Below are 27,331 nucleotides of genomic sequence, written 5' to 3' on the forward strand. Positions count from 1 at the left end.
GATTTTTTAGGCAATTACATAGTGGATGTAACACATATTCGACCGGAGTGGAATGGATATACATACGTGGATTTATAGGGGATTTATAAGTGGAATTTTGAGGCTATTCACAACCTCGTGGGTGCCTATTCACCCTCACTTTCAGAGGTTGACACTAACTCTTTAGCCTGTTGCTCCTGTGATGAATCGTTAACCTCGCTGGCGCTATCCTCACCCTCCAATAGCCATTTTGTCTCAGCAAGCGCCAGCTCGCCGTCGCTTAGAGTCCCATAACCGGCATCAGGCTTACTTTCAAGGTGTGACTTAAGCAATGGATCCAGATCCTTGATAAGGCCAGCACGGTACCAAGAGCGTAAACCTGACATATGGCGATGATCTTAGCATCCAGGTTCATACGCAACCCCGAGACTATCTTGCCAGCAGCTGAAAATAACCTCTCACACTCGGCTGATATCGGCTGAATCGTCAGGAAGTCCAAGGCCATCCTGGATAACCGAGGATATCTGCTTTGCTTAGTGATCCAGTAACCAATTGGATCACGAACGTTGCCGTCGCTGCGTCACGATCCGTCTGCCACGCTTGGTACTCGTCACCAACAATAGCTGCTGCGTGGGCTGGCAGTGAGTTCGGCACACGACTGTTCTTCTCGAAGGGGTTGAAAAACCGAAGTCTTTTTGCCGGTGGATCGTCGTCGCCTCTGCTGCTGCTGGTTCTAACCTCGAGATGAGCGTAATCGGACAACCATCTCTCTTGCCTTTTCAACCCAACTAGGCTTATGAGCCCACGTTTCATCAAACCAGTCCCAACGATAAGCTGGATGGAGTGCCATAGCCGTATAGTAGATGGGCGTCTCGTCCAGCCGCCGATAATATCAGTGATCTTGTTGGACTGGACTAGCATTGGAGTGGATTTGGATGGACTGGATTCACAGTTTCAGAAATTTGGACTGGACTGGATCGAGTATGGCAGGCTATAGAGGTGACTGTTGCAAAACCCCTGAAATCACTGCAAGTGTGCTAAATTGGGTTAGCGGCATATTCACTTCGCCCCGCAGTACATTGCACTCTGTACCTCAGCCAGCTTGAATTTCTCGATTTCTAGCGTCGCGGCAAGATCCTGTCATAACCACGAGGCCGCACCCAGACCTGCGTATATCGATATCCACCGAAATTCTGGCCCTCATATCGATATCCAGATAAGTGGGAGAAATTATCTGGATATCGATATATCCAGGTAGATATCCATACAGCCACATAGCCACTTTAGCAAGGTTGATATCCAGATAAACCACATATAATTCTTGCAGGCTAGAGGAAAGAACAAGAAATTGCCCTAATCTAGAAAGTCCTCTGCCTCTGTTTCAACGCTAAATTCAACAGCAACGCTCGAAATAACGCCCCTGCCGCCGTGAGACCTGGGCACAATAATACCCTCGCGCATCCAGTTGCCCACACACTCAACCTTGAAGGTTCTCACAGGTCATGCTCTCTCTATCCCATGATAGCGTACGCCGCGCCGATGAGAAGTGAGACTCAAGGTCAGATGATTCAGGAGGGATTGAGAGGATATCAATTGCCATGCAGGATAACCGCGGATATGTTTTCCTTTGATCTCGATGTAGCCACCATCCGAGTAACGAGAGGGAAAGAAAGCATCAATCCGAGGACGTTTGACTTCCCTTTCATCATCTAGAACATCAGAACTGCCCCCAATGAGCGTGCGATCGAGGGAAGAGATAATATCGGCATGGCACCGCCGGGCATGATGCCATGCGTTGTCCCGCGTCCGATTCGTCCAGGGCTTATCGGCAGGGTAATGGAGACATCGATACATCACCATGCCCCTAGATTTGCGCGTACGTGACCCACCGGTGGTGTTCTGGGTGTCTTCATCAGGATACGTTGCGTTGAAGAAGAGGAAAAAGTCCAGAGACGTCCCAGTAATGGGCTGGTCCGAAATCGAGGGCGTAGAGGCGGCGGTGGTCTGAGATGATGTCATGGTCGATAAATCACCTGGATAAGCTAATTGTGCTAGAATACCTAGGGCCGTTTGAACGAGTACTGAGATGGTGGTGCTGATGAAATTGAGAGAAACCTTTTCATCATCTAATCAGTTGATAAGATCTTTTCAGCCAATCAGAGAGCGGTATTTAGGTGGACATCAATCTGGATATCCATTTAAGAGGCAGAGAGTTAACGTGGTTGATAAGCATGCCGACCAGACAAGTATGCCGACCAAAAATTTCAGCCTTAAACTTTTAAATCCATTTAAAAACACCACAAACCATCTAATCAAGTAAAACTACTTACTATACTCTTCCCTAGATGTCTCAATTACTACCTGACAGGTTCTTGCATTATGCCCGGCCTTGCCGCATACACCACATCGCCGACCACCCGGTCGATCCGACCTTCCTCGAGCACCATTTCTAGATGATTCGGCCACTACCTGCGCATCAACATCCATCTGATCAATTACTTGCGATGCTTCCTGTACAGTCATTGCCCCTCCTTTCTGTAGTCTAGTCCTTTTTGCCCTCCGGCGCCGGCTTAGTATCTCATTTGCATCTCGAAGATTTCGCACCTCATTTCTCAATAAGACAACCTCATGCATAATTGCCCTTGTTGCTTTAGTATTTGACTTTAAAGCCTCTATAATTGACTCTGGGGAGCTGCTTTTATGTCTTCTGATTCGTCTTTCCAGGTATTCAGACTGAGATTGAGCCTCTGTTGCTGTCTTAGGAGTCTTTGAAACCCATGGGGTTGATGGTTGGCTGACCTCCCCGGGAGGCGTTGGGGTTCGTAGCTGCACATCAAGCTTTGAGATCACGGTTTCTGGGTCAAGAGGAGCAAGTCCAGCTCCTCTAAAACCCCCCCGGATATTGCTTTCTGTAAAAGTAGCTTTAAAGGCGGCATAAAAGGCCGGGAAGAACTCAGTCTTGGAAATATGGGTTATAGAGCATCTGATCAGATGCTCTATTTCTTGACCATAAGCCTTTTTCAGTACTGCAAAGCACCCAATATCGAGAGGCTGGAGTAGATGGGATGCATGAGCAGGCATACAGAGCGTGATAATCTTGTTCTCCTTGCAATATTTCTCAAAGTCGGTAGAGTGGTGGCTTTCGTGACCATCAAGGATCAGAAGACGATACCGAGCATTTGATCGTTTAGTTGTAGATCGATCAAAGTGCTTTAGCCACTCAAGACCCAGCTCATTATTTGTCCAACCATTTTGGCTCGTTGCGATAACCCAGTCGGCCGGGAGGTTGCTTTCTCGGTACCAGTTGGCAAGGTGGTATTGGCCCGCACCAATGATGAATGGCGCGATCGATTGACCTTCTGCATTAATCGCCTGGATTACTGCAATCCATTCACGATTTCCAGGCTGCACTGATTTTGGTCTTCCTTGCCTTTCCGAGCCTGTAACTGCCATTCCGGCCATTATAAGGCCCATCATAAAGCCAGTCTCATCAAAGTTCCAGATATCATCTGATCGGATACCGTACTTTGCAATTGTATTCTGTACAAGCCTAAACCAGCCACGAATAATAGTCGGATCTTCGCATTTGGCTCTCTGGTAGTCATATCTCCGAAATAAACGCGTCTTTAGCTCTGGTTGCCGCTTGACGAAGTTATGAGCCCAGCGCTTGCCAACAGGTGATGCATCGCGGCCAGCGAGCAGAGAATTGGCTATTTCTTCCACAAAACGCAGTCGCGCAGGAAATCCTCGGGAATCTAGGTCAAGGAGGAATTGAACTATTATCTGTTCTTCTAGATCAGATAGTTTCCGTGACTTTGGGACCCAATCGCTTCGCGATTGAATGCCATTCCTTCGGTCACGGAGGGTACTATATCCAACCTTATATATAGTAGCAGCGCGTCGGAGACGTAATTTTGGGTTATTTTGAAGGGCCTGAAGGGCAAGAAGAATTCTAGCTTCATTTGAAGGTTGTGACATAATGGGTGGTTGAGAAGTATCTGATCAGATGGAAATGATGTAGGATGAGGGATTTTTGGTCGGCATACTTGTCCGGTCGGCATGCTTATCAACCACGTTATATCGATATCGATATATATCAGTATCGATATATCCAGATAGCACAGTTGATATCGATATATCATATCCAAATACGCAGGTCTGGCCGCACCAAACCAGCAGAATGCATTTTAATTAATTTGAAGCAAGATGCGGTCTCATGCAGGTATGACATGCACGGATGGGCAGCTCAAGATTAAATGAGCGCCTGGTTTTCTATCCACAGGAGCGACGAGAGTCGGTCTCTTACAATTACGTATGCTCAGTCTGCTGATCTTCTAGACAGCATTCTGCCTGTGTTTTGGGGTTCATTCCAACCATGAAGTTATTCACGGCGGTCGTGATCCTTGCCCTCGACGTGCAAGAACATTATCGCCTTCTCCGAGGTGTATGAAGTCGCTAAGCTCTTTTGAGTAGGCGGTTACTGCGTTAAACCACTGCTGACCAGAAACGGAATTGCCGCGTTAACCACCATGGGCTGTTGTTTATATTGCGCTGTAGTGCTGAGTGAGACATATATATTTGTTAAACTAGATTGTTGCTTATTGAAATGAAAGCTTTTCTCGGTTTATATCTCTAGATAATTTCATCTCGGACTTTGAACTTTAATTCTAGGACTTTCAGACTAAAGTCTGAATCCTGAAGGGAAGGGGGATTCCCGGGGTTTCCACCATAGGCTCGCCAGGCTGCTTTTTATTGCGAGTGGAAGAGGAATGGCCAGTCGGAGTTTCGCGATGTCTGAAACAGGATGAGCTGTAATCATGGAGTACAAATCAAAGCTTAGGCGGCGAGTGTATTTACAAAAATTCGACTCAGATTGTGTTCATGATAATATGTAGGTGTTTGCGCTGTGGCGCTTGTCTACCAGTGTCGCATTAGGTATGTGCTTTGAGGGACAGAAGATCAGGCCATTAATAACGAGTAGCAGTCGTAGGTTGATTAATCATTATCGAGACTTTCTTGTGTAGAGTATTTCCATTCCGCAGATTTACTTAAACCGTAGTGCCAGATTACTGACATAGTCGTTTCGTGAAGCCGTGAAGATCATGCCTACTCTGCGACAACCATTCAGCTGATGTGTTGATACTGTAGGCAAATTCAACTAGCTGGAGAGCTAAAGGCTACAGCGCGAGCCCGCAGCTAGTCCGCAGTACATTTTCCCGACGACCCCAATGTACTCAGATGACTAAGAAGTAAAGCCCCTAAACCCAAATGGAAATGACCAGGAGTTTTGCAACAGTCCCCCCTATCGCCCACCGTAATCGAGAGGTCTGGAGCCTCCTGGAGCGCCAATAGATCATTCCTAATTAGGAAAGAAGCGAGCCTGAACTCCACTTTTTATTTCAGGCATATTGTTCCGCGTGGTGTTGATTAGTCTCCACGATGCTAAACCTGTCAAGTCCTATCAGCAAACCAAGTCAGTAATGCAGCGCAAAGGTGAGACGTCCATTTGCCTATATAATAAGCAGCAGCACGAACCCGATAACATGCCCTTTACCATTTGACCAACAAGGTAATTGACGTCCCAGAATGGCCGTACCAACAATCACCCACTTCTTCTCTCGTTCTTCTAATAGGTCTTCAGAGTCAGACAATGTTGTTCTCGCTCCAGAATCGATCAACAATACCGGTAGTCGAGATCAGGATGCCATGATCGAGCCAGATGAGTTCAAGCTTCAGGGCGAGCAATATACTCGCTGTTCTGTGATCGCAAGAGGCCCTAGATCAACAAAGAAACGCACGTCGGTGATCTGGCTATACGGTGAGGATCTACAGTCAAAGAGAGATCGGAAGCGGGTATGGTACTGCTACCTCTGCGAGAAACAGCGTCGTCAACAAGAACTTCCAGCAGTCTCAAACGGCAATTCTACGGCACTTGATCATCTCCACCTGAAACATCATATCGACAAGACTACTGGAGAACTTAAGTCCTTTCGAGGAGACTCGGTGGACTCGAGCCAGCCCTCGATATCCGATTACCAGGACATGAAATCGATCATCTTCTCCCGCCGCTTAGATTGGTTCAGGGAACTCCTAGTCCGCTGGCTAGTCTGTTGCCATATCGCCTTCTTCTAGATCGAGAATGACTCCTTTCGCGACCTCCTCTTCTATCTATTCCCACCCTTAGCTGATCTCCTTCCAAAGGCAGCATCGACCATTCGCCAGTGGGTGATGAATATGTTCGAGGTGAGGAAGGAGAGACTGCGGCAGGATATGCTTGACAGTCGGAATTCCATTTCGCTGTCCTTTGATCTGTGGACGTCGCCGAACTACCTCGCAGTGCTTGGAGTAGCAGCACATTTCATCGACAAATCTGGGCTGCGTCGAACTGCTGTCTTGGCGCTACGCGAAGTGGAAGGGGAACACTCAGGGGAGAACATCGCCGATGTCTTGTTGTAGGTCATCAAAGATTATAAGATTACTGACCGAGTTGGCTATTTCATGTCCGATAACGCATCGGCCAACGATGTTTGCGTTGACTTTGTACTGCGCGCTGTCTACCCAAGGATGTTAGATAAGCAGCGAAAACGCAGACGCCTCCGGTGCTTCGGGCACATTGTGAATCTCTGCGCGTAGGCTTTCCTTATCGGAAAGGACGCCGAAGTCTGCAAAGATCTAGACGCTGCGTACAGGGAAGGTGATATGAAGCGAATCCGGGAGCTCTGGCGGAAGCGCGGCGCCATCGGAAGGCTTCACAATATCATCAAATACATCCGAGCCAGTCCTCAGCGCCGCCAGTTTTTCAGATCAATTGTTTGTGGGGGAGAACTGTCTGAGTTTGATGGCTTAGAGGTGAGTTTACGCCCTCCATAAACCCATAGTCAGAACTAATAATTAGCCAAGCTTATCCAAAGCCAGCAGACACGCTGGAATTCATACTTCACCTTGATCGGTAGAGCTCTTAACGTCAAGGAGCGAATTCAAGTCTTCTGTAACCAGTATGAGGCTGGCCAGAGCCAGAAAAGCCTCACCGAAGACCGCCTGTCTGAGAAGCAGTGGGACGAGCTTGCACACCTTAATGATCAGCTGGAGACGTTCTATGACGGAACCCTCTCTACGGAAGGCAGGCTTTCAACACTAGCGGATCACTTTCAGACACTTGACTGGCTACTAAATGAGATCCAGCAGGCCAAGATTAAATTCGAAGAACTCCACAAGGAGGCTGTTCGAAGGAACACCAGTCGAGGAACTGTTGCTGCTGAAGCTGATGACTTCGCATTTCTTGCCGCTTCAGCGGAAGCTTCCTGGCGTAAGGCGGAGGAGTACTTCAAGAAAGCGGATGAGACACCAGCATATTATGCCGCTATTGCGCTGAATCCGACTCTCAAAAACCAGTGGTACATCGAGACTTGGACAGATGAAGAAAAGAAGTCATGGATCCCGAGCGTTACGAAGCTTGTTAGGGGGCTCTGGCTAGAAGAGTATCGGGGAAGACATTGTACAAAGCATACGTCAGTTTCCGCTTCGTTCTGCCCAACTTTGCCTGCTCTGGTTAGAAAGGAGAAGGCTTTTGTGGCGGTCAAGAGCCATAAACGACTGAAGCTTCGTCACGAGGCCCTGGCAACCGACCCTCCAGCCGTCGACTTGCTCGATCAGTTCCTTGAAACAAATGTTATCCGGCTTGGTGAGGACGAAACCTTTGACGCTATCCGTTACTGGAACGATCGCTACTATACGCAGCCGGATCTAGCCCGTATGGCTCTGGATGTCCTGGCCGTTCCATCAATGTCAGATGAGTGCGAGCGGCTATTCAGCAGCGCCAAGATACTGCTTTCCGACCGGCGATCGAGGCTTAATATAGATATCATTGAAGCCAGCGAGTGCCTCTGATCCTGGTTCGGCCCACCTGCACAGAATACTTTTGAGGATATCAACATCGGGAGACTGTTGGAAAATCCGGGAATCCCCCTTATCTTCAGGATTCAGACTGTTAGTCTGAAAGTCCTAGATGAAATCAATTAGAGATATAAACCCGAGAAGAACTCTCATCTCAACAATGAACAATTAAGTTTCATAAAATATATATTTTCACCCAGCACTACTGCGCAATATAAACAACAGAGACTAGAAGGGGATCCTGATCTGCAGGGGACTCGGCACGGCGGGGAGGGATCTGAAATTAGAATGGGTAATAAGGACCTTCAGACCGTTGAGCAAGAGGGTTTTCTGGATGAGGACAATACCACTCAGGATGGCTTGCGGTAACCAGTGTAATTGATGCCAAATACATAGGTACCGCAACATCATTGAACAGGGATCGATTCCGCAGTAAATCTCGCGGCGACTCTTTTCGCAAAATACTCCTAATCCATTTGGAGAATTGGATTTGCATTGGCGGTCCTGGAGCCCCCAGCCCTGTGCATTGGACTGGACTGGATCCGACATCGAAATCCAGTCCAGTCCAATCCAACAAGATCACTGGCGGCGCATATATCGGAATCCCTTTGACGAGTATCGTAAAGAATCTCGTCAGGCCCCGACTCTATTACAACCACCTTCATCGATGACTACCTTGTTGCAAGCCGAGGACGCGGCTAGCAGTTCTATATATGCTGTTGGCGACGAATACAGCGATTGGTTCCATGACATCCATAAGTCTAACCAGAATATCCCATATCCTATTAGCCATTGGTATAAGAGACGGGAAGAATATCCACGTCTATTATAAATGGCTCTCGATATGCTCTCTATCCTTCCTATGTCTGTTGATGTTGAGAGGCTCTTCTTAACATGCGGTCGAATGGTTCGAGACGATCATGCCAGGCTGGGCGCTAGTACGATTGGGATGCCACAGATGGTGAGATCATGGCATTGCGGAGGCTATATTAAGAGCACGGAGAAGCTCCTTGAAGATGTCAAGGTGCCAGGAACTGATCTGTTAGCTGAAATGAGCTTTGCAGAGGCCCGGGAGACAACGGGTGGGAGGATCACATGTACTGTCCCTTTATAGCGTCCACGCAATTCCATTTCGACGTCCATCCATTCTACAAGAGGCTGCGTGGATGGAAATGGAATGGACCGCCAGCCTGTGCCCATCTTACTCGCGTACGCGCCACCGAAAGAGATGTTGAAAAGTACTGAGTAAGCGGGGGCCACAAGATGGCTAGAGAAGGTAGCCTGTAGCCTTCGCGATGGAGTTATCGGCACACAGATCGAAGTCTGCAATCTACAAGCGTACTTCCTCTCGGATGATGGTGTGTCTAACAAATGACGCGACACTCCACTGCTTCTCGAGGATACATTTGAATCTCGGCGAACTGAGGCGTCTTCGTCATACGAGGGGGGTGCACTTTCACCTAGATAATCTGCAGTTTCATCTGCGGCCGATTTTAGGTTCGAGAAAGTCCACTGAAAATTCCGGAATGTTTGGCAATCTAGCCTTTGAAAGTCCCTGTAAATATGGAGGGAACTATGATCCGTGGAAAGATTCTGGGAAGGCATGCATGGTAACTCTTCGGAGGAATAGTAGGTCTTTGCGCAGATGACGGGTTGGACTACGACAATAGTGTATCGTAGTCGGCGAATGGCCGCGAAGTCGCAGTCGATAGTGATGTCAAATTCGCATTTAGTCGAAACCGGGGCTTGATCTGATGAATACGCGAGTGGCGGTGGCTCCTTCGTGGATATAGTGACAAGTCCCAGGCGGCCATAGAGAATGGTCTTCCATAGTGGTCGGCGTACGCGAAGTGTGAAGTCGCTAGGGAAACTTTGGGTATCGATTGGGGGCGGGACTTCATGGTACGGCAGGAACTCAATCGGCTTGCTCATTACAACGGTCATCAGCGAGTTCGTTGTTGTGGGCTTATGCAAAATGTATGTCAGAACAATTTGAAGACAATATGATATCGATATGTCCGGGATGGGTATCGGGCTCCAGGAGTAGAAGTAAGCATTCCGAGAGTTAAAGGATGGAGGAAACGTATAGCGTGCAAGCTGAGCAAACTCGGACCCATCCGGCATGATAAAGAGGAAAGGAATGCTGTATATATACTCAGAGGTCCATACCTCAGAACTGAGGTCTTGCGGAATGGAAGGACGACATGCAACGGCTAAGAACTGCACTATATCAGTTCTACTGCATGAAGTTACATCATCTGTAGGACTAACAGTTTGCAGCCGTTGCGTCGGGTACCATTACCAGTCACAACTATTGTCGTCTCTGTACCTATATATGGGTTAGTATAAGCACTCAGAAGCATTACAATAATGTTGTTGGCGGTAGAAGAACGCAGCTGAATGGACGCACTGGGCTAACCTTGGAGATAAACTTCAGCCCTGGTGAAATGCAGAGGATGTTTTGCCGTTACGTGAACTCGCCCTTCCAGTTTGTCGGCCGGTCGCACGCAGCTGAGAGTGTCTCTACCCAAGAGGTCTATATCCACGTTGAGGTTATCCACGCGGGAGCGTGGAATTGGAGGCTCTGCCATGGTCACATGTAGTGGCAGCCCTGCATGTCGCTTTCGACACGTCGTAGGCAGGTCCTGGGCGAAGCTATATGCCCGGTGCAAAAAGAGTCGACCTGGCAACGCTTCGCTGGCGTCTGGCGGCGTATCTGTCCCTGGCAGCACGTGTGAAAGCGAGCCTCAACATCTCCCGCGAGCTCGCCACACCAGGATATCGCCGCTAGTGCACTCTCAATCTCACCGTATGACTCTAAAGCGCCCAATCTGATCACAGCCATGACAAGATCCCGGTTATAAGGACCAAACTTGGCCAACGATGATCTGCACTGTTACGTCACCAGCTGGTTCGTGGATTTGGGAACCGTATCGACCCAATTGATTCGGATTTCCTAGTGGGCCTAGATACCCCATAAAACTTTCCAATCAAAAGGTATGTAATGGGTTCCTCTGACCCATCTCCTGAGTGCGTGAAGCCCTCCAATGCGGTCACGACAAGGGTATCAGGCCAATCAGAGTTCTCGTTAAAAGCGATACCTCACTCTCGCCTATCTTTCGCCCAAGGTTTAAGTAGACGTATGGTAGGACCTTAACAGTCACGCCCCCTGAGGTCCTCTATGAAGGGCGCTAGCTGTTAAAGGCATAACACTGGGGCGGGGTACGCCTTGGAGGGCTTCACGCACTCAGGAGATAGGGGAATCCGAATCTTTCAAGTCGATATGGTATGTTCTGCCAAGCGTAAAGCTAATGCAAGAAACTGCATCTAGCCAGTGAAGCAAGGTCCCACTCTTCGGCAAACGGTCTCGCACTGCCGAAGGCTGAATGGGTCATTCACTGAGGTGATCACGACCAGTCGTTTGATTCTCTCGGAGGTCTTAGAAGCTAATCTCCGAGCCTCTGGCGCAGGATGCCTTTCTGACATGTGTCAAATTCTGCCCCTTGGAGGCTTTACTGTTTACGTGTGCAATCTTAAATGACCCCTGCTTGCATGTGACAACCCAGCACCTGTTCAACACTTTCCTGGTGAGAAGAGCGGGGATGGAACTCAGTGTAGAACTCTTAAAACCCGCTTGAGCCAATCGCAGCCTTGCCCTGACAGTCCCCTGCAAGGCTGAGTGACCAATCACCTCGCGGGGATGACAGAGCCCCAAAAAAGCCATGAAACTCTGACCATTGGCCAATCATGGCCTGGGTATGACAGTCCTGGCCATGTCTATATGAGAGTATCCATTGCCTTCGGCCCTCAGAGCTCCTGGTCGTCCCTATGTTCTTAATTAAGGTAATATGTTGATTGGTAGCGCAGGTGAGTCAGACCGTGATCGCCAAGAAAATATGATTCTCATCCAGCACCCACGTGCTGCATAGGACCATGTGCCATTGGCTGGCGCCAAGAACCTCTAAAATGAGTTTCCTTCAAATGGTCCATTACTGTGTAAGCTCTACGTTTACAAAAAAGGCCATCCATTACTCCTTGACCAAACACACGTTCTCTCCATCGGTTCATCTGCTTCCCTCTACCGATTTTTATCTCCTTACTGCGAAGCACTGGAGGTGTCCGCCGCATTGGAAGCGAGCCAGTAAGGAGATAAGCTCTTACACTTCGTCTAGCTGTGATGGGCCACAGAAAGATCGCGATCCAGCGATCGGCAAGACTCAATACAGCCAACCTTGGTGAACGGTTCTGGAACATCATTCGGGAGAATTGGTATCTGGGTTTCACTTCTTTTGGAGGCCCGCCGGTCCACTTCAAGATCGTGAGTGGCACCTACTGCCCCTGAACCGTTCTCTCCTCTTCTCACGAGCCAAACCCGATGCTAGATCGGCTAGACTGGATGGATCGAAGGCAATACAGAGCCGATGGCTAACGATATTCTACGGTAGTTTCATGACAAATTTGTCGCTAAGCTTTCATGGATCGATGAGCAAATGGTAGGAATTTATTTCAGCTGACAGAGAAGCTTTGTTGCTGACGTTGTCCAGTACCAAGAGCTGTTCAGTGTCTGCCAAGCATTCTCAGGCCCTGGCAGCACTAAGATGCATTACTGCATCAACCTTCTCCACGACGGCTTCCTCCCTGCTCTCTTTGGCTTCCTCCTCTGGAGGTATGTTTCAGTCGTCCGATCCTGCAGTGCAAAGCTAATAAATTGGTTGCAATTAGTCTTCCAGGGGCTCTGGGGATGTATGGACTTTCCATCGGAGTCTCTAACATTGGCGAATCTCTTCCTCGAGCCGTCTATGCTCTCCTTTCCGGTCTCAACGCTGCTACCGTCGGCATTATCGTTCTCGCGGCCGTCCAGTTATCTGAGAAGGCCATCACTGACAAGATGACCCGCATTCTAGTTTTTCTCGGGGCCTCAGCCGGCATGATGTACAATGCGCTCTGGTATTTTCCGTTGTTGATGTTTCTGGCTGGCGTCGCGACGGTTATCTATGACTTCCGCTGGCTCCATGGCCCTATTAAAGTCATCACTGTGAGTTTCCAGAAAAAGGCCAAGCATTCTCAGAATACATCAGAAGAAGGTGTCGAGATGCAAACCCAACAGCAAGCCACCGCAAGCAATGGTCACGAGGAATACAACGCAGGTGCTGGACCGTCCGGCCGCGGCAAAGACGGCGAGCGGTCGAGCCAGAGAATCGATGGAAATGGCACCCTCCCGCTTACTGAGCAGGAAGCATCGACGGCCGAAGATCAGTCTCGGATAGTCCCTCAGGAGCGACGTCTCAACATCAGCTGGAAGTTCGGGGTACTGCTTATAGTCCTCTTCCTGCTCTCTTTCATCGTCGTTATGGTTCTACGCGGTACGCTACCCCATAAATCACGTCTATACAGTCTCTTCGCCAATATGTACCTCGCTGGTACTATCATTTTTGGCGGTGGGCCCGTCGTGATCCCGCTTCTCCGGGAATATGTTGTCGCCGAGAACTGGGTTAGCCCTCGAGATTTCCTTATCGGACTCGCCCTCATCCAAGCATTCCCAGGACCCAACTTTAACTTCGCGGTTTATCTTGGCAGCCTGACTGCCATCAATGGTGGATATAATTCCGCTGCCGGTGCAATCCTCGGATTCCTAGGAATCTTTGTTCCCGGACTACTCACGGTGCACGGGACTATGGGTGTCTGGAGTGCGATACGCGGGTGGAGATGGGTCAAGTCGTCTCTCAGAGGAGTCAATGCGGCTGCCGTTGGCCTCATCTACACTGCGGTATATCGTCTTTGGCAGATCGGCCATATCGATGAAGGTTTCCAGCAGGGCACCAGCCTGGCTGTGGATCCTTGGTGGGTCGTTGTGACGGCCACAAGCTATGTCGGTGGCTATTGGTTTCGGGTGAGCCCGCCTGTGGCAATTGGTACGGGAGCCGTCATGGGTCTGATTTGGTATGGTGTCGTCTCAGACTGATGGGCCATTTGCTTCTTTGTTGTGGTAGTATCTATTGGCAATAAGGGAAGAAAGCCTTAGTTTAGTATGTAACGTATGTGATAAGCGAGTGGCACAGTTATACTGTGCATGTTAAAAGCTAAACCTTAAATTTTTTTAGAAACTGCTATGTAACGTAGTTGATAAGCGATCCGACCAGACAAGTGATCCGACCAAAACACTGTACAGCTAAAAATAGCTTACCCTATAGTAATTTCAACCTTAAATAAAATAGCTAAAAATCTAGTAAAAATAGCTTATATAATAGTATAGTTAGCTTTATTAAAAAGTAATTTTTTAAGATTTTTAGCTATTTTATTTAATATAAAAAACCTTAAAATACAGTGTATTTTACAGTGTAAATAGACTTTAAAGTTTACAGCTCTATAGAATTTTTTTAAAAGTCTAGAAAAATTAATATAGTTTAATTTAGGACTTATATATAGGCTATTAAGATTATAGTCATTTTAAGCTAAATTTAAAGCTTTTATAACCTTTTAAAATTCAGCTTTTAAGGTGTAGGTTAAGTTGGTCGGATCACTTGTCTGGTCGGATCGTGTTACGACCCCCGCGGTTACGTCACGTGTACCCCACAATTTCATCCAACAAATCACCAATCATGGAACAAGTCATGCGGGACGACCATTATAAGGACGCCGTCGTCCCATGGAGCGATGCGTCCCAAGGACGACCGCGTCCCCCTGAGGCAGCGTCCCAACACCCAGGACATTAGTATATAGAACACATTCATTAGCACTTTCATAGACTTAGCTCACTAGCTATCAATAAGACTTCTTTACATCAATAAGCCTAACACGCATTATTTGATCATTAAGAGACGTGACAACCAACTCGCTCAGTATTAACGCCCTACGCCATCTGCAAACATAAACCTAGTACGGACTAGTTTCCCTGTTTGAAACCACATTCGTCACAGATCGCTTATCAACTACGTTAAGTCTAAAATATTAATAAGAAGTAGTTTTCTATAAGTTATAACGTGGTTGATAAGCGAGTGTCCCAGACAAGTGAGTGTCCCAGTATACTGTGCACCTAGAAATAACCTACCCCATAGTACTTTTGAAGCTTAAATAAAATAGCTAAAAGTCTGTAAAAATATTTTTTATAATAGTATAGCTAATTGTATTAAATAATATTTTTTTAAAGATTTTTAGCTATTTTATTTTATATAGAAAACCTTAAAATACAGTGTATTTTACAGTGTAAATAAACTTTAAAATTTATAGCTATATAGGATATTTTCTTAATATATAAGAAACTTAATATAGCTTATTTTAAGACTTATATATAAGCTATTAAAATTATAGCTATTTTAGGCTTAGTTTGGATTTTTAAAGAGTTTTTTAAAATATGAATTTAAGGTAGAAATAAGACTGGGACACTCACTTGTCTGGGACACTCGCTTATCAACCACGTTATAACTTGAAATCGTCTATAATATTGTTTTTTTTTTTAAAGATTTAAAGAAAAATCTAGATTATAATATTATAAAAACAAGAAAAAGAATAGTACGCAAAAGGAATTTGTTACAGTGGTAACTGGATTTTGAAAGCTAGGTAGGTTCATGTTGAACAGGTGCTGGGGCCTCACGTGCAAGCAGGGATACATTAAGATTACAGCCGAAATGGTAAAACCTCTAAGGGGTAGATTTCAACAGAACACAACATGAATACACACCAATTCACATCAATGAACCGAATACACGTAATGTCTAACAATTAAGAGTCTCAATTGCATCTCAGCGACCCGCGCACCCAAATGCATACGACTTTCGGTTCATTCTATCACCATGTCGGCCAAACACGCCGAGAGGACCATTAGCTACGCGTCTCCGGAGGATTGGGACTCCTGGTCCAACGAATTCAAGAAACTGGCGCACGCCTACGACCTGTGGCAGTATATTGATCCAACCGATCGTATCCGATGGCCTCAGCGACCAGAACTTCCAGAAATCCGAGACTACCCCAGACAAGCAGATCCGGACGATCCCGATAGTGGCACAATGACGCCCAGCTCAGATTACGTACCGCCCCGGCGAATCGGAGAGTTGACGTCTGAAGGAAGAGCGGAATACGAGCATGATATCAGGATCTACTCTCTGAAAGAAACGGCGTATAGAGAGACGAAGAAACAGGAGCAGAAGCTGGTCGAGTTTGTCCTCAAGACGGTCTCGGCCACGTATCAGAAAACATCCTGCGTCACGGGAGACCGATTAGACAAGTGGTATCAGGAGCTACGAAGATCTGGAGTGGTATACAACGAACGCCTTCGACCCGAAGCGCGCGACAAGTACCACAAAGCCGTACATACAGCCCCGAAGATCAACAAACTCAACGAGTGGGTCACGGAGTGGGAGACGACCATGGCCGAAGCGATCAGCAAGAAAGTCCCCGATGCCCTCGACGCGCAATGCTGGGCGGAAGACCTGAACCGAGCAATGTATCACGTCCTCCCCAGCTGGGCATCTACTTTCCGACAACACCGACGCCCTCAAATCCTCAACAATTCCCTCAACTATCGAGAGGTCGCTGCCGACATTCGATACGAAGCCAAAATGGCCAACGCTAGCGGAAGGCCGTCAGGAATCAAGAGAGGCGCATTCGCAGCCACATACGGCGCTGCATCCAGGAACGACAGACCTGAAATCACAGACCGCGATAATGACACTATTGAAGTCCAAGGAGACGCCTCAGATTGGGCGACGGACGAAACATCCTATGCACATCGAGATACGCGAGGCCAAGGCCGTGGGCGTAGAGCACGAGGCGGCGGAAGAGGAGTATCAACAAAACGAAAACGAGCAGAGACGACCGTCAATCCGAACCCGGACGGCCCTACTTGTCGAGGATGTTTGGGTTTCCATGACTGGAGAGGCTGCTGGTACTTATTCCCAGCCCAGAAAGCCGAAGGATGGGAGCCCAACCAAGCGATACAACGATTAATAAACGACCGTCTCAAGAACGATACTGGTTTGGTGGAGGAAGTCAAACGATTGTCCAAAAGTAGAGACAGAACCACTCAGGACGAGTGACTTGGGCGGGGTATGGCACACGTCAAGGCAAGCTACCTAGTGATGCACAACTTTATCGCAGCCTTCAACTGTGCCCCCTACCCTCTCAGACATTCTGCCATCCTTGACTCTGGATCGACAATCCATATCTTCAATGAAGTATGCAGGTTCCTCAACTACCGACCGGCGCCGTCTGGAGACTTCGTCTACGCAGGGGAGTCACCAGTGGCCATTCACGGGTACGGGAACGTGGATATTCGCGTTCGAGGACCTCAAGGACCCTCTCTTCTCAGATTGCAAGATGTAGCTCATTGCATAAACTTTGCGTGCAATATTGTGTCATACCGCCAGTTGCGGAAAAGGGGCTACTACTGGGATACCAAAGGGAACAGCAACCAAATCCGCAGGAAAGATGATTCAATCCTCTGCACATTGACGGATCATTTCGACCAGTACGTACTGGAGTATATCGACAAATCAACAACGGCAGCGGCATTCCTAGCCAAACGGAAACAGTATGATTCGTGGACTAAACGCCCTCCTCGCAGTGGAGACGAAACCTTTTGGCACCTTCGACTTGGACACCCAGGGCCTGAAGCACTCAAGCACCTCGTGGGCCAATCTCGGGGGGTGAAGATCAGAGGGATCTCCACGGTTGAGTGTGATGCTTGTGGAATGGCGAAGGTGAAGCGCCAAGTCCGTCGACAAAGACGAGTTCCACCCGAGAAGGCTGGAATCCGACTCACTATTGATTTCCACGACATGAGTGGGGATCCAGGCTACACTTCAGCTATGCTGGTTACCGACCGTTACTCTGGCTATATCTGGGACTATTATCTTCCCGATCGAACTGCACCAACGCTTATCGGTGCACTTGAGCATCTACTTAGAACACTAGAGCGACAACTCCAGTGTAGACCCGAAGTCATCGAGTGTGATAACGAGATCCCGGATAGTCACCAGGTAAGTGACTTCCTCAGTATCAAAAACGGGATGCGCCTAGAGCCCTCCGCGCCATATGCCCAAAGTCAAAATGGCGGCGCAGAGCGCTCGGGGGGTGTGATCAAGGAGAAAGCTCGCGCGATGAGAATCGGAGCAAAGCTGCCTTCGTTCCTTTGGGTTGAGATCTGGCGTGCTGCCGTATACCTATACAATAGGACACCCAAGTATATCTACAATTGGAAGACGCCATATGAGCGTTTCTACACTTACTTTGCCTTTAGGGACGGCGTGGTTGTCACGGAGCGTAAGCCCGATCAAACACACCTACGCGTGTATGGCTGTAAAGCCTTTGCGATGACGACCGATGCTTTGAAAAAGAAGAATCGGCGACAACGACTCAATCCCCGAGGGTGGATAGGATACCTGGTCGGGTATAACTCGACAAACATCTACAGGGTCTGGAATCCGTTGACCAACAAGGTCATCTCCACTAGAGACGTGATCTTCAACGAGAAGGAGACGTTCTCTGGGGATGTGCAACACCTCAAGGATGATTTAAAAGAACTAAACGAAGAAGAACTTATTCAGCATCTCACTGATGCTGAGGTCCCACAGGGATCTAGCATAAATCTGGATGCTTCTACCCAAGAAGAAGACGAGGAATTAAGCGCCTTGCCTGAAGGACTAGCGTTTGAGCGGGAGGCTGCAAGTTATCCACATAGAGGGTTTGAACGTGATCCCACGATTACGCAGGGTGAGACTGGCAGGACACTAGTCGTAGGAGATCGCAATCGAGAAGAGCCTGACGGGACTGATCACCCCTACACGACCGCTCGATTCACTCCCTACCTGACCCCGGAGACTTGCCCTCTACGGCCTGCTGCCCTTCTGGTCGCTACTATCAGAGAACCTCCCGTGAGGAAGGAGGGGGAAAACCCCCCTCAGTTACGAGCTGCGAAGATGGTGCATGTCCCACCTAGCGCTGGCACTTCCCCGGGACGAGACGGCGCAAATGGAGCCCCTCGTGTCATTTCAACTCCGAGCAGTTACTGGGAGGCCGCATTTAATGCCGGTCGACTCGCATCTGTGAAAGGGACCTGGAATGGCAAGGTGGTGAGTAAGCGGAAGCTCGAGAAGCAGGCGAGCTCGGCCAGCTGCCACCCTGATAGCGGAGAACCTCAGTTTACGGGAAGTCGAGGGGAATCTACTAAGCTGATGGATTCTCCCAATCGCAAAACACAATCTGCAAAGCTGACAGATTTAGGTGACGGCCAACGCCGAATACACCGACGAGACATGCCAATATTGCCAAAAAGGCATAAAGACCTCAAGAACCATCCACTAGGTGACCTATTCCGCGAGGCAGAAAAGACTCATCTTGAAAGCCATAAAGAAATGCGCTCCTGGCGTGAGGTTCAGAGAGAAGAAGCCGCAGGCAAGGAACTCCTGGACTGCATGTGGGTTTATGTGTACAAGTTCGACAAGCACGGATGGTTCACCAAGTGCAAGGCCCGGCTCGTTGTACGAGGCGATCAACAGGTCAAGTCGACACACGAGGATACCTATGCATCCACACTTGCCGGCAGATCTTTCCGAACACTCATGGCTATAGCTGCTCGCTTTGATTTAGAACTTCTCCAGTATGATGTCGTCAACGCCTTTGTCAATGCTGAACTGAAGCAGGACGTCTACATGCGGATGCCCGGAGGCTACCGAAAGCCTGGCCTGGTTCTCAAACTTCAGAAAGCACTATACGGCTTGCGCCAGTCACCACTACTTTGGCAAAAAGAACTAACCACCACCCTTACGAACATTGGGTTCAAGTCTGTACCTCATGAGCCATGCTGTCTCTCGAAAGGAGGAATATTGATATTCTTCTATGTGGACGACCTCATTGTTGCCTACGAGAAGACCAATCAAAAATCGGTCGAATGGACAATAGGCAAGCTTCGAGAAAAATACCAACTCTCTGGAGGAGATACGCTACAGTGGTTTCTTGGAATTGAGATTATTCGCGAACGAAACCAACGTCTGATTTGGCTGTCGCAATCGTCATTCGTGGATAAGATCACTAGTCATTTTAGGATTCAAGGGGGAAAGCCTTCCCTCACTCCAATGACCACGAAAGAACTTCTTCCGAACGAAGAGCGCGCATCAACAGCGTCAATACAGCAGTATCAACGCAAGACCGGATCAGTGCTCTACCTGGCAGTAATCACTCGACCCGATATTGCCTTTGCTGTTTCTCGACTTTGTCGATTCAACATGAACCCGAGCGACGATCACCATGAGGCCTTGGACCACCTATTCCGGTATCTGCAAAACACCAGGGCACTCGCGCTACAACTCGGCGGAACAGACACGTTTGATGTGTACAGTGACGCTTCCTTTGCCGACAACACAATCGATCGGAAGAGCTCGCAAGCCTACGTGATGAAGCTATTTGGAGGGATTATTGGATGGCGCGCCAACAAGCAGGACACCGTGACTACCTCTACAACAGAGGCGGAGTTGCTGGCACTTGCGCAGGCTGCGAAGGAGTCCATGTTCATCTCCAGATTAATCACCGAGCTCGGCGTAACTCTCGATAACTCAAGAATTACTATTCAGTGCGATAACGCGCAGACCATTCGGCTTATTAATGCCGACGTGGCGCTCCTGCAGACCAAACTTCGACACGTCGACATCCATAACCACTGGCTACGCCAGGAAGCACTCGCTAACCGGATCTCGGTCCGGCATACTCCCACCACCGAGATGATTGCGGACGGCCTCACGAAGGCATTACCCGCTCAGCAGTTCCAGAAGTTCGTCACACAGGTTGGCCTAGTGGATATCAAGGACAGGATTCAAGAGAGAAGGACCAAGGAACTCACTGCGGATGACTTTGTCAGAACAGAGGAACATCTCGATGGAGGAAAAGCCGAATAAGGGATCGGAAGGATGGCCAACCTGACAATAGGAATACGGACTGCACAGACTGAACCACGATGGCCAGTCTGGGGGGGTGTGTTGAACAGGTGCTGGGGCCTCACGTGCAAGCAGGGATACATTAAGATTACAGCCGAAATGGTAAAACCTCTAAGGGGTAGATTTCAACAGAACACAACATGAATACACACCAATTCACATCAATGAACCGAATACACGTAATGTCTAACAGTTCAATGGTTGTATTGTACTAAAGCTTGAAGAAGGGAAGCGTCAAATATTGGGATGAAAATATGTTGTCAATTCCCCCCCCCCCTTTTGTTATGGTTGGGTTAGAACCCCATTTCTATCTGTTTAGTAATGACCTATCTGAGGGGTTGTTACAGTGCTGAGACAGCTCTCCAACCGGTAGCTCGGTCTTCCGGTTAGCCGGTCTTATCTTCACCAGTATTCAACAGTTTCCATATATGATAGGAACAGAAATCTCCATTACCCTGCTTGACTGCCAGCGTCACTAAGCAGTAAGGGTCTGCGTGAGGGACCTCGTTCGTCTTCATCATCTACCAGACGTTCGCTTGGTAACTCAATGGCGCGGTCAATCTCATACGGCAAGCCGCGATGACGACCTCGAATCATCATAGCGCATATGACAAGCTTGCCGTAAACAGAGAATGTGCCAGAGAAAGATGTCTGAACAGCCGGGTGACCAAGACTTAAGCCGACGTTACAGCTGAGACATGAATTTAGACCTTGAAAAGATGAGCCAAGTCAAAGTACTTACTATGCAGAGGTAACTTCGAAAAATACAGGAAAAACAGAAAACTCCTATCGAACTGATCAGTTTGCAATTCTCAGACAGGATGTACAACAAACAAATAGGTTCGGTACTAACAGGCTGTGAGGTATCCATGATCTTTTCCGACTCAGCTATACATATAAGAAAGATCCCCAAAAAGATATACCACAGGTCGAAACTTAGCTGATTTCGCATGTGCGAAACAAGGTACTTTCGCCCTGTACTCTCGTCCGGATTCACTTGTTCAGGAGCATAGGTCCCTAGAGAGCGTTCTTCGTACGTATTGGAGGCACGAATGGTCAAAGCAATGGGGTAAACAGAGATGTACATCATCACCAACAAGCTGAATTGTGCTGCTGGGTTGAGTTTCGAAAGATCAAAAGTAGACGTTCCTGTATGGCGCGATGAAGCAGCTTGGAAAATAGCAGCTAAGATCCGCCGGGCGAGAGGTAGTTCCGTGACGGACGGGTTGTCAAGATCCAAGACGATGAGTAGCAGTACATCAAAGAAGTTGATGAATAGAAGTATGCCAAGCAGGATCCAGGTTGGGCGACTTGGGAACAGGAGCATACAGCATCTGCGTGGGTGTTCAAGAAGGAATGCTAGTGGTCCTCGTAGGGCCGAGTTCTTAGGCACAAGCTTGTAAAACGTCCAGATGATAAGTCGTAAAAAGATGGGATAGAAGTTATATCCGGCGTAAGCAAGGAAAGTCATGATTATCATAGGGAACGTAGCATCGCGGAAGTGGGCCATGGAATCCGGTGTTAAAGTGAAACCGAGATTGTTCGCCATGGTTTGTGCGGAATAGAAGGCCCTTATATCAGGAAGTCAGAAGGATAACATAGAATCAAGTACGGCCATAGGGTAGAAACTCACCACCATATCTTATTCTGACCGACCTCGTCGAGGTAGTCGGTATACTTGGCAGGGGCATGCTGAATCCATGGTATGAGACAGATAACTCCTAGGATATGCAGAGCCAAGAAGTATCCTTGCAACGAGTCAGGTTCGGTTCCTCACTGCGAAGGTCATGGGTCATGAGGAAGCATCGACTAGCGAGCTATACGACTTACCCATAGAAATCCAAAAGAGCAGCTTTAGGCTGCGGTACTCCATGCCTCCCAGGGTTTCTCGTTCTTCCACAGTCAGTCCATGAAATTGCGAGTTCCTCCCAATAGTGACTCGGGAAGACAGCTGAGGTAGATCTGATACATGAGTGTAGGGTGCTCGAGGTCGAGAGGCGTCACGGCGGCCTCTGTTCAAACCTCGACTACGGCTTCGTGTCTGGCCTAAAACAAAGACAGACGATGTGACACGCTCTATCGACGCGGTATGCTCTAGACCAAAGTGATCACGAACGCGCGGGCGAGAGTCTGGACTTGCTCTGGTAGTCATTCGTGCGGCAGACCTTGAGTTTGTTTCCTCTCTTGTACCAACTCGAGTGGCTGATAAGGTATCATGAGGTATTGACATGAGTGCCGTATCATTTTCCAGATGTCCGGTAGATTCAGGTCGGCTTTGTCGGGTTCTGGAAAACGAGCGCTCTAAACAATGTTACTTTGGGTTCGGTTGGGTGAGTAAGTGTCTTACTGCGATGACGGCCCCTGAGGGGCGGAGCGTATATGGTTGTGGCGTCCGTCCGATGGTCAGGAAGCGTGTGGCTAAAAGCGATACGACGACCCTGCTCTACATCTGCATGTTGTTCTGGCACAAGGTCATCGCATTGGTCATCTCTCAAGGATTCTCTTGGCTCCGTCGTGGAAGATCGGGAGGGCAGAGAAGGATCTGCGGTTGTGGAACCCAGTTGACCAATATGAAGACAGTCATGAGTGGCTGGTACACTGGGATTTTTTATTTGTGCGGAACGGGCTTTCGAGCGGATCAGGTGCGGTGCTATGCGTGCATCAGCATCGTCAACCATATGTCATGGGCGATGATAGCAGTACCAACTTGCTCGAGACGCCGTTCAAACCAGTGGAGACGGACGACGACAACCACAATGTTAATAACAGCCATATGGCTGATGGTGGGAATGATGTAGATGACAAGTTGTTGGTAAGTCTTCAAGTCTTTGACATCAACCGGATTCAGGCCTGACTCAGTACATGCACTGATGCCGAAGAACAAGGCATCTATAACATCGATGTTACCATAGGGCGCTATCACTGTGAAAGCGACTAGGCCGGCGGCAAGAATGTAAACATCTAAAAATCGTAATTAGCTCGCAGGAGCTTGCATGCAGCGCTTTACAGAGTTTGGTCAAAACCCACAATGCAGAGTAAAAAAATTTATGAAAGGTTTTCCCATTGTAAAAAACAAATTATGTAGCAGAACTAGTATTTTAAAGCGGGGGTGGGCTGCTGTTGACTGCAAATATCTGAGAGAGTAAATAGTACCAGGCAAAATTTGCGACGAAACACATTGGGAGTGCTGTGAGTGATATTTATAAGCGTTTTTCTCCTAATTTTGGCGCACGGCAGGGCTCATGAAAGTGGTTAGTGGGTATTGTTGACTAGTTTCTCGGCACGTGGCTTAGCATTTCTGCATAAACTGGGGGCTACCTACAAGCCAAGGCGAATAATCAAGGGAGTAACTTTACAAAGTGCTGTGCAATAAGACAGAACAATCTAGAAGAGTGATCCGCTCAGTTGAGCATAGATCATAGATTTGGTCCTCCGGAAAGTCGATTAATACTTGTGAAGTTTTTTTAAAGAGGAAAACTGTCTTAGCTCTTCAATAAAGAAACATGTGCACTGCACCAATTCATGGCGAAATACTGAGTTAGATATGGTATATCAGTTACATCTCCTACCCCCTTCGACAACAATCATGTAAAGTCGCAGTCGAACAGAGAGTCCAAGAGCTACAGGATTTGTGACCACAAACTACTCTTCGGGCCTGAATGAATCGGGTTGTTCAACATCTGAATCCACCCCAACGTTCGGGTCTTGCCAACGAAGGAATAGCTTCAAATCCAAGTTAGTGGGCTTTGAAACATGCTCTGGAAAACCTTCGGGCCTATTTGATCAGATTTGAGATAGGAGGACTGGATATGAAGTGTTAAAATGAGTCCGGCATCCGATCATCAGTTGTAGAGTGAAAGTACGCAGAGCATTTGACGGCTGATTTCCAATAGACAATGACGTAATCCTCACCCGGTCCCTCCTATCTAATGTTATTTGGGGAAGAAACGTTATGATTTCAGATCTCTTTTATGAATCCCACCTCGACGAGGCTCTCGGGATCGATATCCAGGTTAGCCAACCTTCCATTGAAATTTTCTCGAATCCATAAATAGACTCCCAAAGCCCCACGGCGCATAAGACATTTAATGCAATTACCATCCTTCTTTTGAACTCGCAGAATTTGTTTGCCGATTAGGTATACCGTCTGAGTATCTTCCGCAGCACGAAGTGATTCAAGCTCTTGTCGTATGTCTGAGGGTAACTCGTCTTCGCTAGGTTCAAAGGAATCTCTCATGATAAACACCATAAGCTCTCCAATAACTATACGGGTAAGGTTGGATGTAAGAACATCGTCCATATAACCATGCCGCAGAACAATATGGTAGCAGGACGGGATGTTAGAATTAACACGGGCGATGACGAATCGTTGGTCGGCCGGGATAGTAGGCTGCGAAAGTGATCGCATATGAAAGAAAATGACGACTTGAGGCCTAGTACGGAATTTGTGGACAAAGTGTGTAAAAACCTCCGGAATATGGTCACTGGGACCACCAACTTTGTCGAAGAAAATCCCTAGGCCTGGGGCGAAAAGGATGTTGTCGTAGGCAAGTTGGCATGCTGAGCTGTTGTCGCGGATATCTCTGGAACTAGCCCTTGAGGTATTATGGGACGAGTTCTGGGATATGGGGCGTTCGGGGGGGGTTATTCGATCCTGACATTCTGCCGCCCATTGTTGCTCTTTGCCCCATCTCCATAACGATAACAAAGCAGAGAGTAAGAAAGATAAAACTAGAGCCAACCAAGCTCCTTGTGGCACCTTACTTAACGCTGCACTTAGGTAAACACCATCAAGCAAGATGAAAACGAGGAAGATCAGCAATACAACCAGCAGATGAACACGCCATATGATAAGCGCAACAAGCGAAACCATGCATGTTGTGAGAAAACAAACGGTTATGGCGCAAGTGCCATATGCATAGCCAAGGCTAGTTGTCTTGCATTGCTGCATGTTAGAATTGCACTATTTGATAGAATGGTATGAGATACTTACATTGTTATAAATGGCTGTGACTACCACGGTACCAATCATTAACAACCAATTCGCAAAGGGCATATAAACATGACCACGAAAGCGGCGGCTCGTATATATAATCTTGATGTGCGGAAAATAACTTAGTCTTATCAGTTGCGAGATGAGCTGGAATGAACTCGTAATCATAGCCTGGCTGGCTACAATTGCAGCCAAAACAGCAATTACAACACTAAAATAAAGTGTTGGTCTTGGGACAGTATAGAAGAATGGATTCGTAAAGGCTATCCCAGTCTCGTCGAAAGAGATATAGGCTGCCTGGCCAGCATAGGCTAGAAGCAAGCTTGGATAGGCGATAAGCAACCAAGATAGTTGAATGGCACGCTTGCCGAAGGCTCCGAGAGCAGCAAAGAGTGACTCAACGCCGGTGATTGCGAGAAGGAGACCGCTAAGGGACTTCCAGCCACTTGAGCCATACAAGTAAGCAAAGGCAAAATATGGGCTAAATGCTTTGAGTACGGTGTGGTCGTATTCTATAAGGTTATAAATCCCGACACCAAGGTTAAAGAGGAGCCAGATCAGGACAATGGGCGCGAAGAAAGTGCCAATCTTGGATGTACCGAGAGGCTGCAGTAGGAAGAGTAGAATAAGTATACTGCAAGTGACGCCGACAATGGCAGGCCTGCCGAGCTCAGGACTCACCACCTGGATACCTTGTACTGCACCGAGGACGGACTGAGCTGGGGCCAGGACACTATCGGCCAAGGTCATCGACACCCCCATTATTCCAATGAGCTTCAAGCCTATCTTTGCACCTCTACTTGTTTCGATGAAGTTTCGCAAGCATCTCCCCGCACGAGACAACTCGGTATCTGTTCTGCGGTCAAGGCCGTCAATGAGGCTTCTAGGGCCATTAGGATCCGTCCGCACAATGCTAGCATGTCGAGCGAGTAGGGTATAGACAGCAAACGTGCCGCCTTGGCCGCCATCATTGGCCGAGAGCACGATGAAGCAGTACTTGATGGTAACGATAATTGTGAGTGACCAAATGATGATGGACAGGGCGCCAACTAGATCATGCCATGTTGGCTGCTGGGCAAACGTCGAGCTGAAGACGTAGAGGGGGCTCGTGCCGATGTAGCCATACACGACGCCAGTACTCTGCCAGGCGAGCCAGAGCAAAACAAGACTGCTGTAGGTCTTTTCCCCACGTGATTTACCAGTCAGAACGAGATTTATGGGACACGCCACCATGTACTCAGGACAAAGTGTACATACCTGCTTGCCCTCACAATGTAGATCTTGGAGTTCGATGCGCTGGGCATTTTCCTGATCATGCAGGTTGCGTGCTTCGGGGTTTGTGGGCGCAGGAGGATCACTTGCTACAGCAGCCGCGTGGGCCCAGGCTGCTATCCTTTGGTTGCGCTCAGGATATAGCGGCCCCATTTCGATGGGGAGCAAGACCAGCTGCTTGAAAACCTTTGAAGGAGTTAAGTCACGGGCCAGACCCAGGGTTGATGTTTGATAGTCTAGCCATCGCTGAACAACATATGGGATGGTGGAT

General features: G+C 48.2%; 4 protein-coding genes across 4 annotated transcripts; 1 reads left to right on the forward strand and 3 right to left on the reverse strand.

Moving 5' to 3' along the window:
- Positions 1–125: 125 nt before the first annotated feature.
- Positions 126–900, reverse strand: FOXG_19709 (uncharacterized protein; the record flags this gene model as incomplete). The annotated part of the gene is made up of 3 exons (XM_018399974.1): positions 126–358; positions 442–503; positions 545–900. The coding sequence occupies 3 exons, from the start codon at positions 898–900 to the stop codon at positions 126–128; spliced, it is 651 nt and encodes a 216-aa protein (XP_018244599.1).
- A 7,939-nt stretch (positions 901–8,839) lies between these two features.
- On the reverse strand, positions 8,840–9,996 carry FOXG_19710 (uncharacterized protein; the record flags this gene model as incomplete). The annotated part of the gene is made up of 2 exons (XM_018399975.1): positions 8,840–8,906; positions 9,086–9,996. The coding sequence occupies 2 exons, from the start codon at positions 9,994–9,996 to the stop codon at positions 8,840–8,842; spliced, it is 978 nt and encodes a 325-aa protein (XP_018244600.1).
- Positions 9,997–12,049: 2,053 nt separating this feature from the next.
- FOXG_07248 (uncharacterized protein) lies at positions 12,050–13,834 on the forward strand (the record flags this gene model as incomplete). Its single annotated transcript, XM_018385862.1, has 4 exons — positions 12,050–12,190; positions 12,318–12,365; positions 12,417–12,538; positions 12,595–13,834. 4 exons carry the CDS (start codon positions 12,050–12,052, stop codon positions 13,832–13,834), a joined length of 1,551 nt encoding a protein of 516 aa, XP_018244601.1.
- A 7,411-nt stretch (positions 13,835–21,245) lies between these two features.
- Positions 21,246–27,213, reverse strand: FOXG_19711 (uncharacterized protein; the record flags this gene model as incomplete). The annotated part of the gene is made up of 10 exons (XM_018399976.1): positions 21,246–21,486; positions 21,538–21,581; positions 21,649–22,366; positions 22,429–22,543; positions 22,626–23,096; positions 23,143–23,445; positions 23,499–23,756; positions 24,894–25,731; positions 25,789–26,967; positions 27,046–27,213. The coding sequence occupies 10 exons, from the start codon at positions 27,211–27,213 to the stop codon at positions 21,246–21,248; spliced, it is 4,335 nt and encodes a 1,444-aa protein (XP_018244602.1).
- Positions 27,214–27,331: the final 118 nt, after the last annotated feature.

Source organism: Fusarium oxysporum, chromosome 6, assembly GCF_000149955.1.
Source record: "Fusarium oxysporum f. sp. lycopersici 4287 chromosome 6, whole genome shotgun sequence".
NCBI lineage: Eukaryota > Fungi > Ascomycota > Sordariomycetes > Hypocreales > Nectriaceae > Fusarium > Fusarium oxysporum.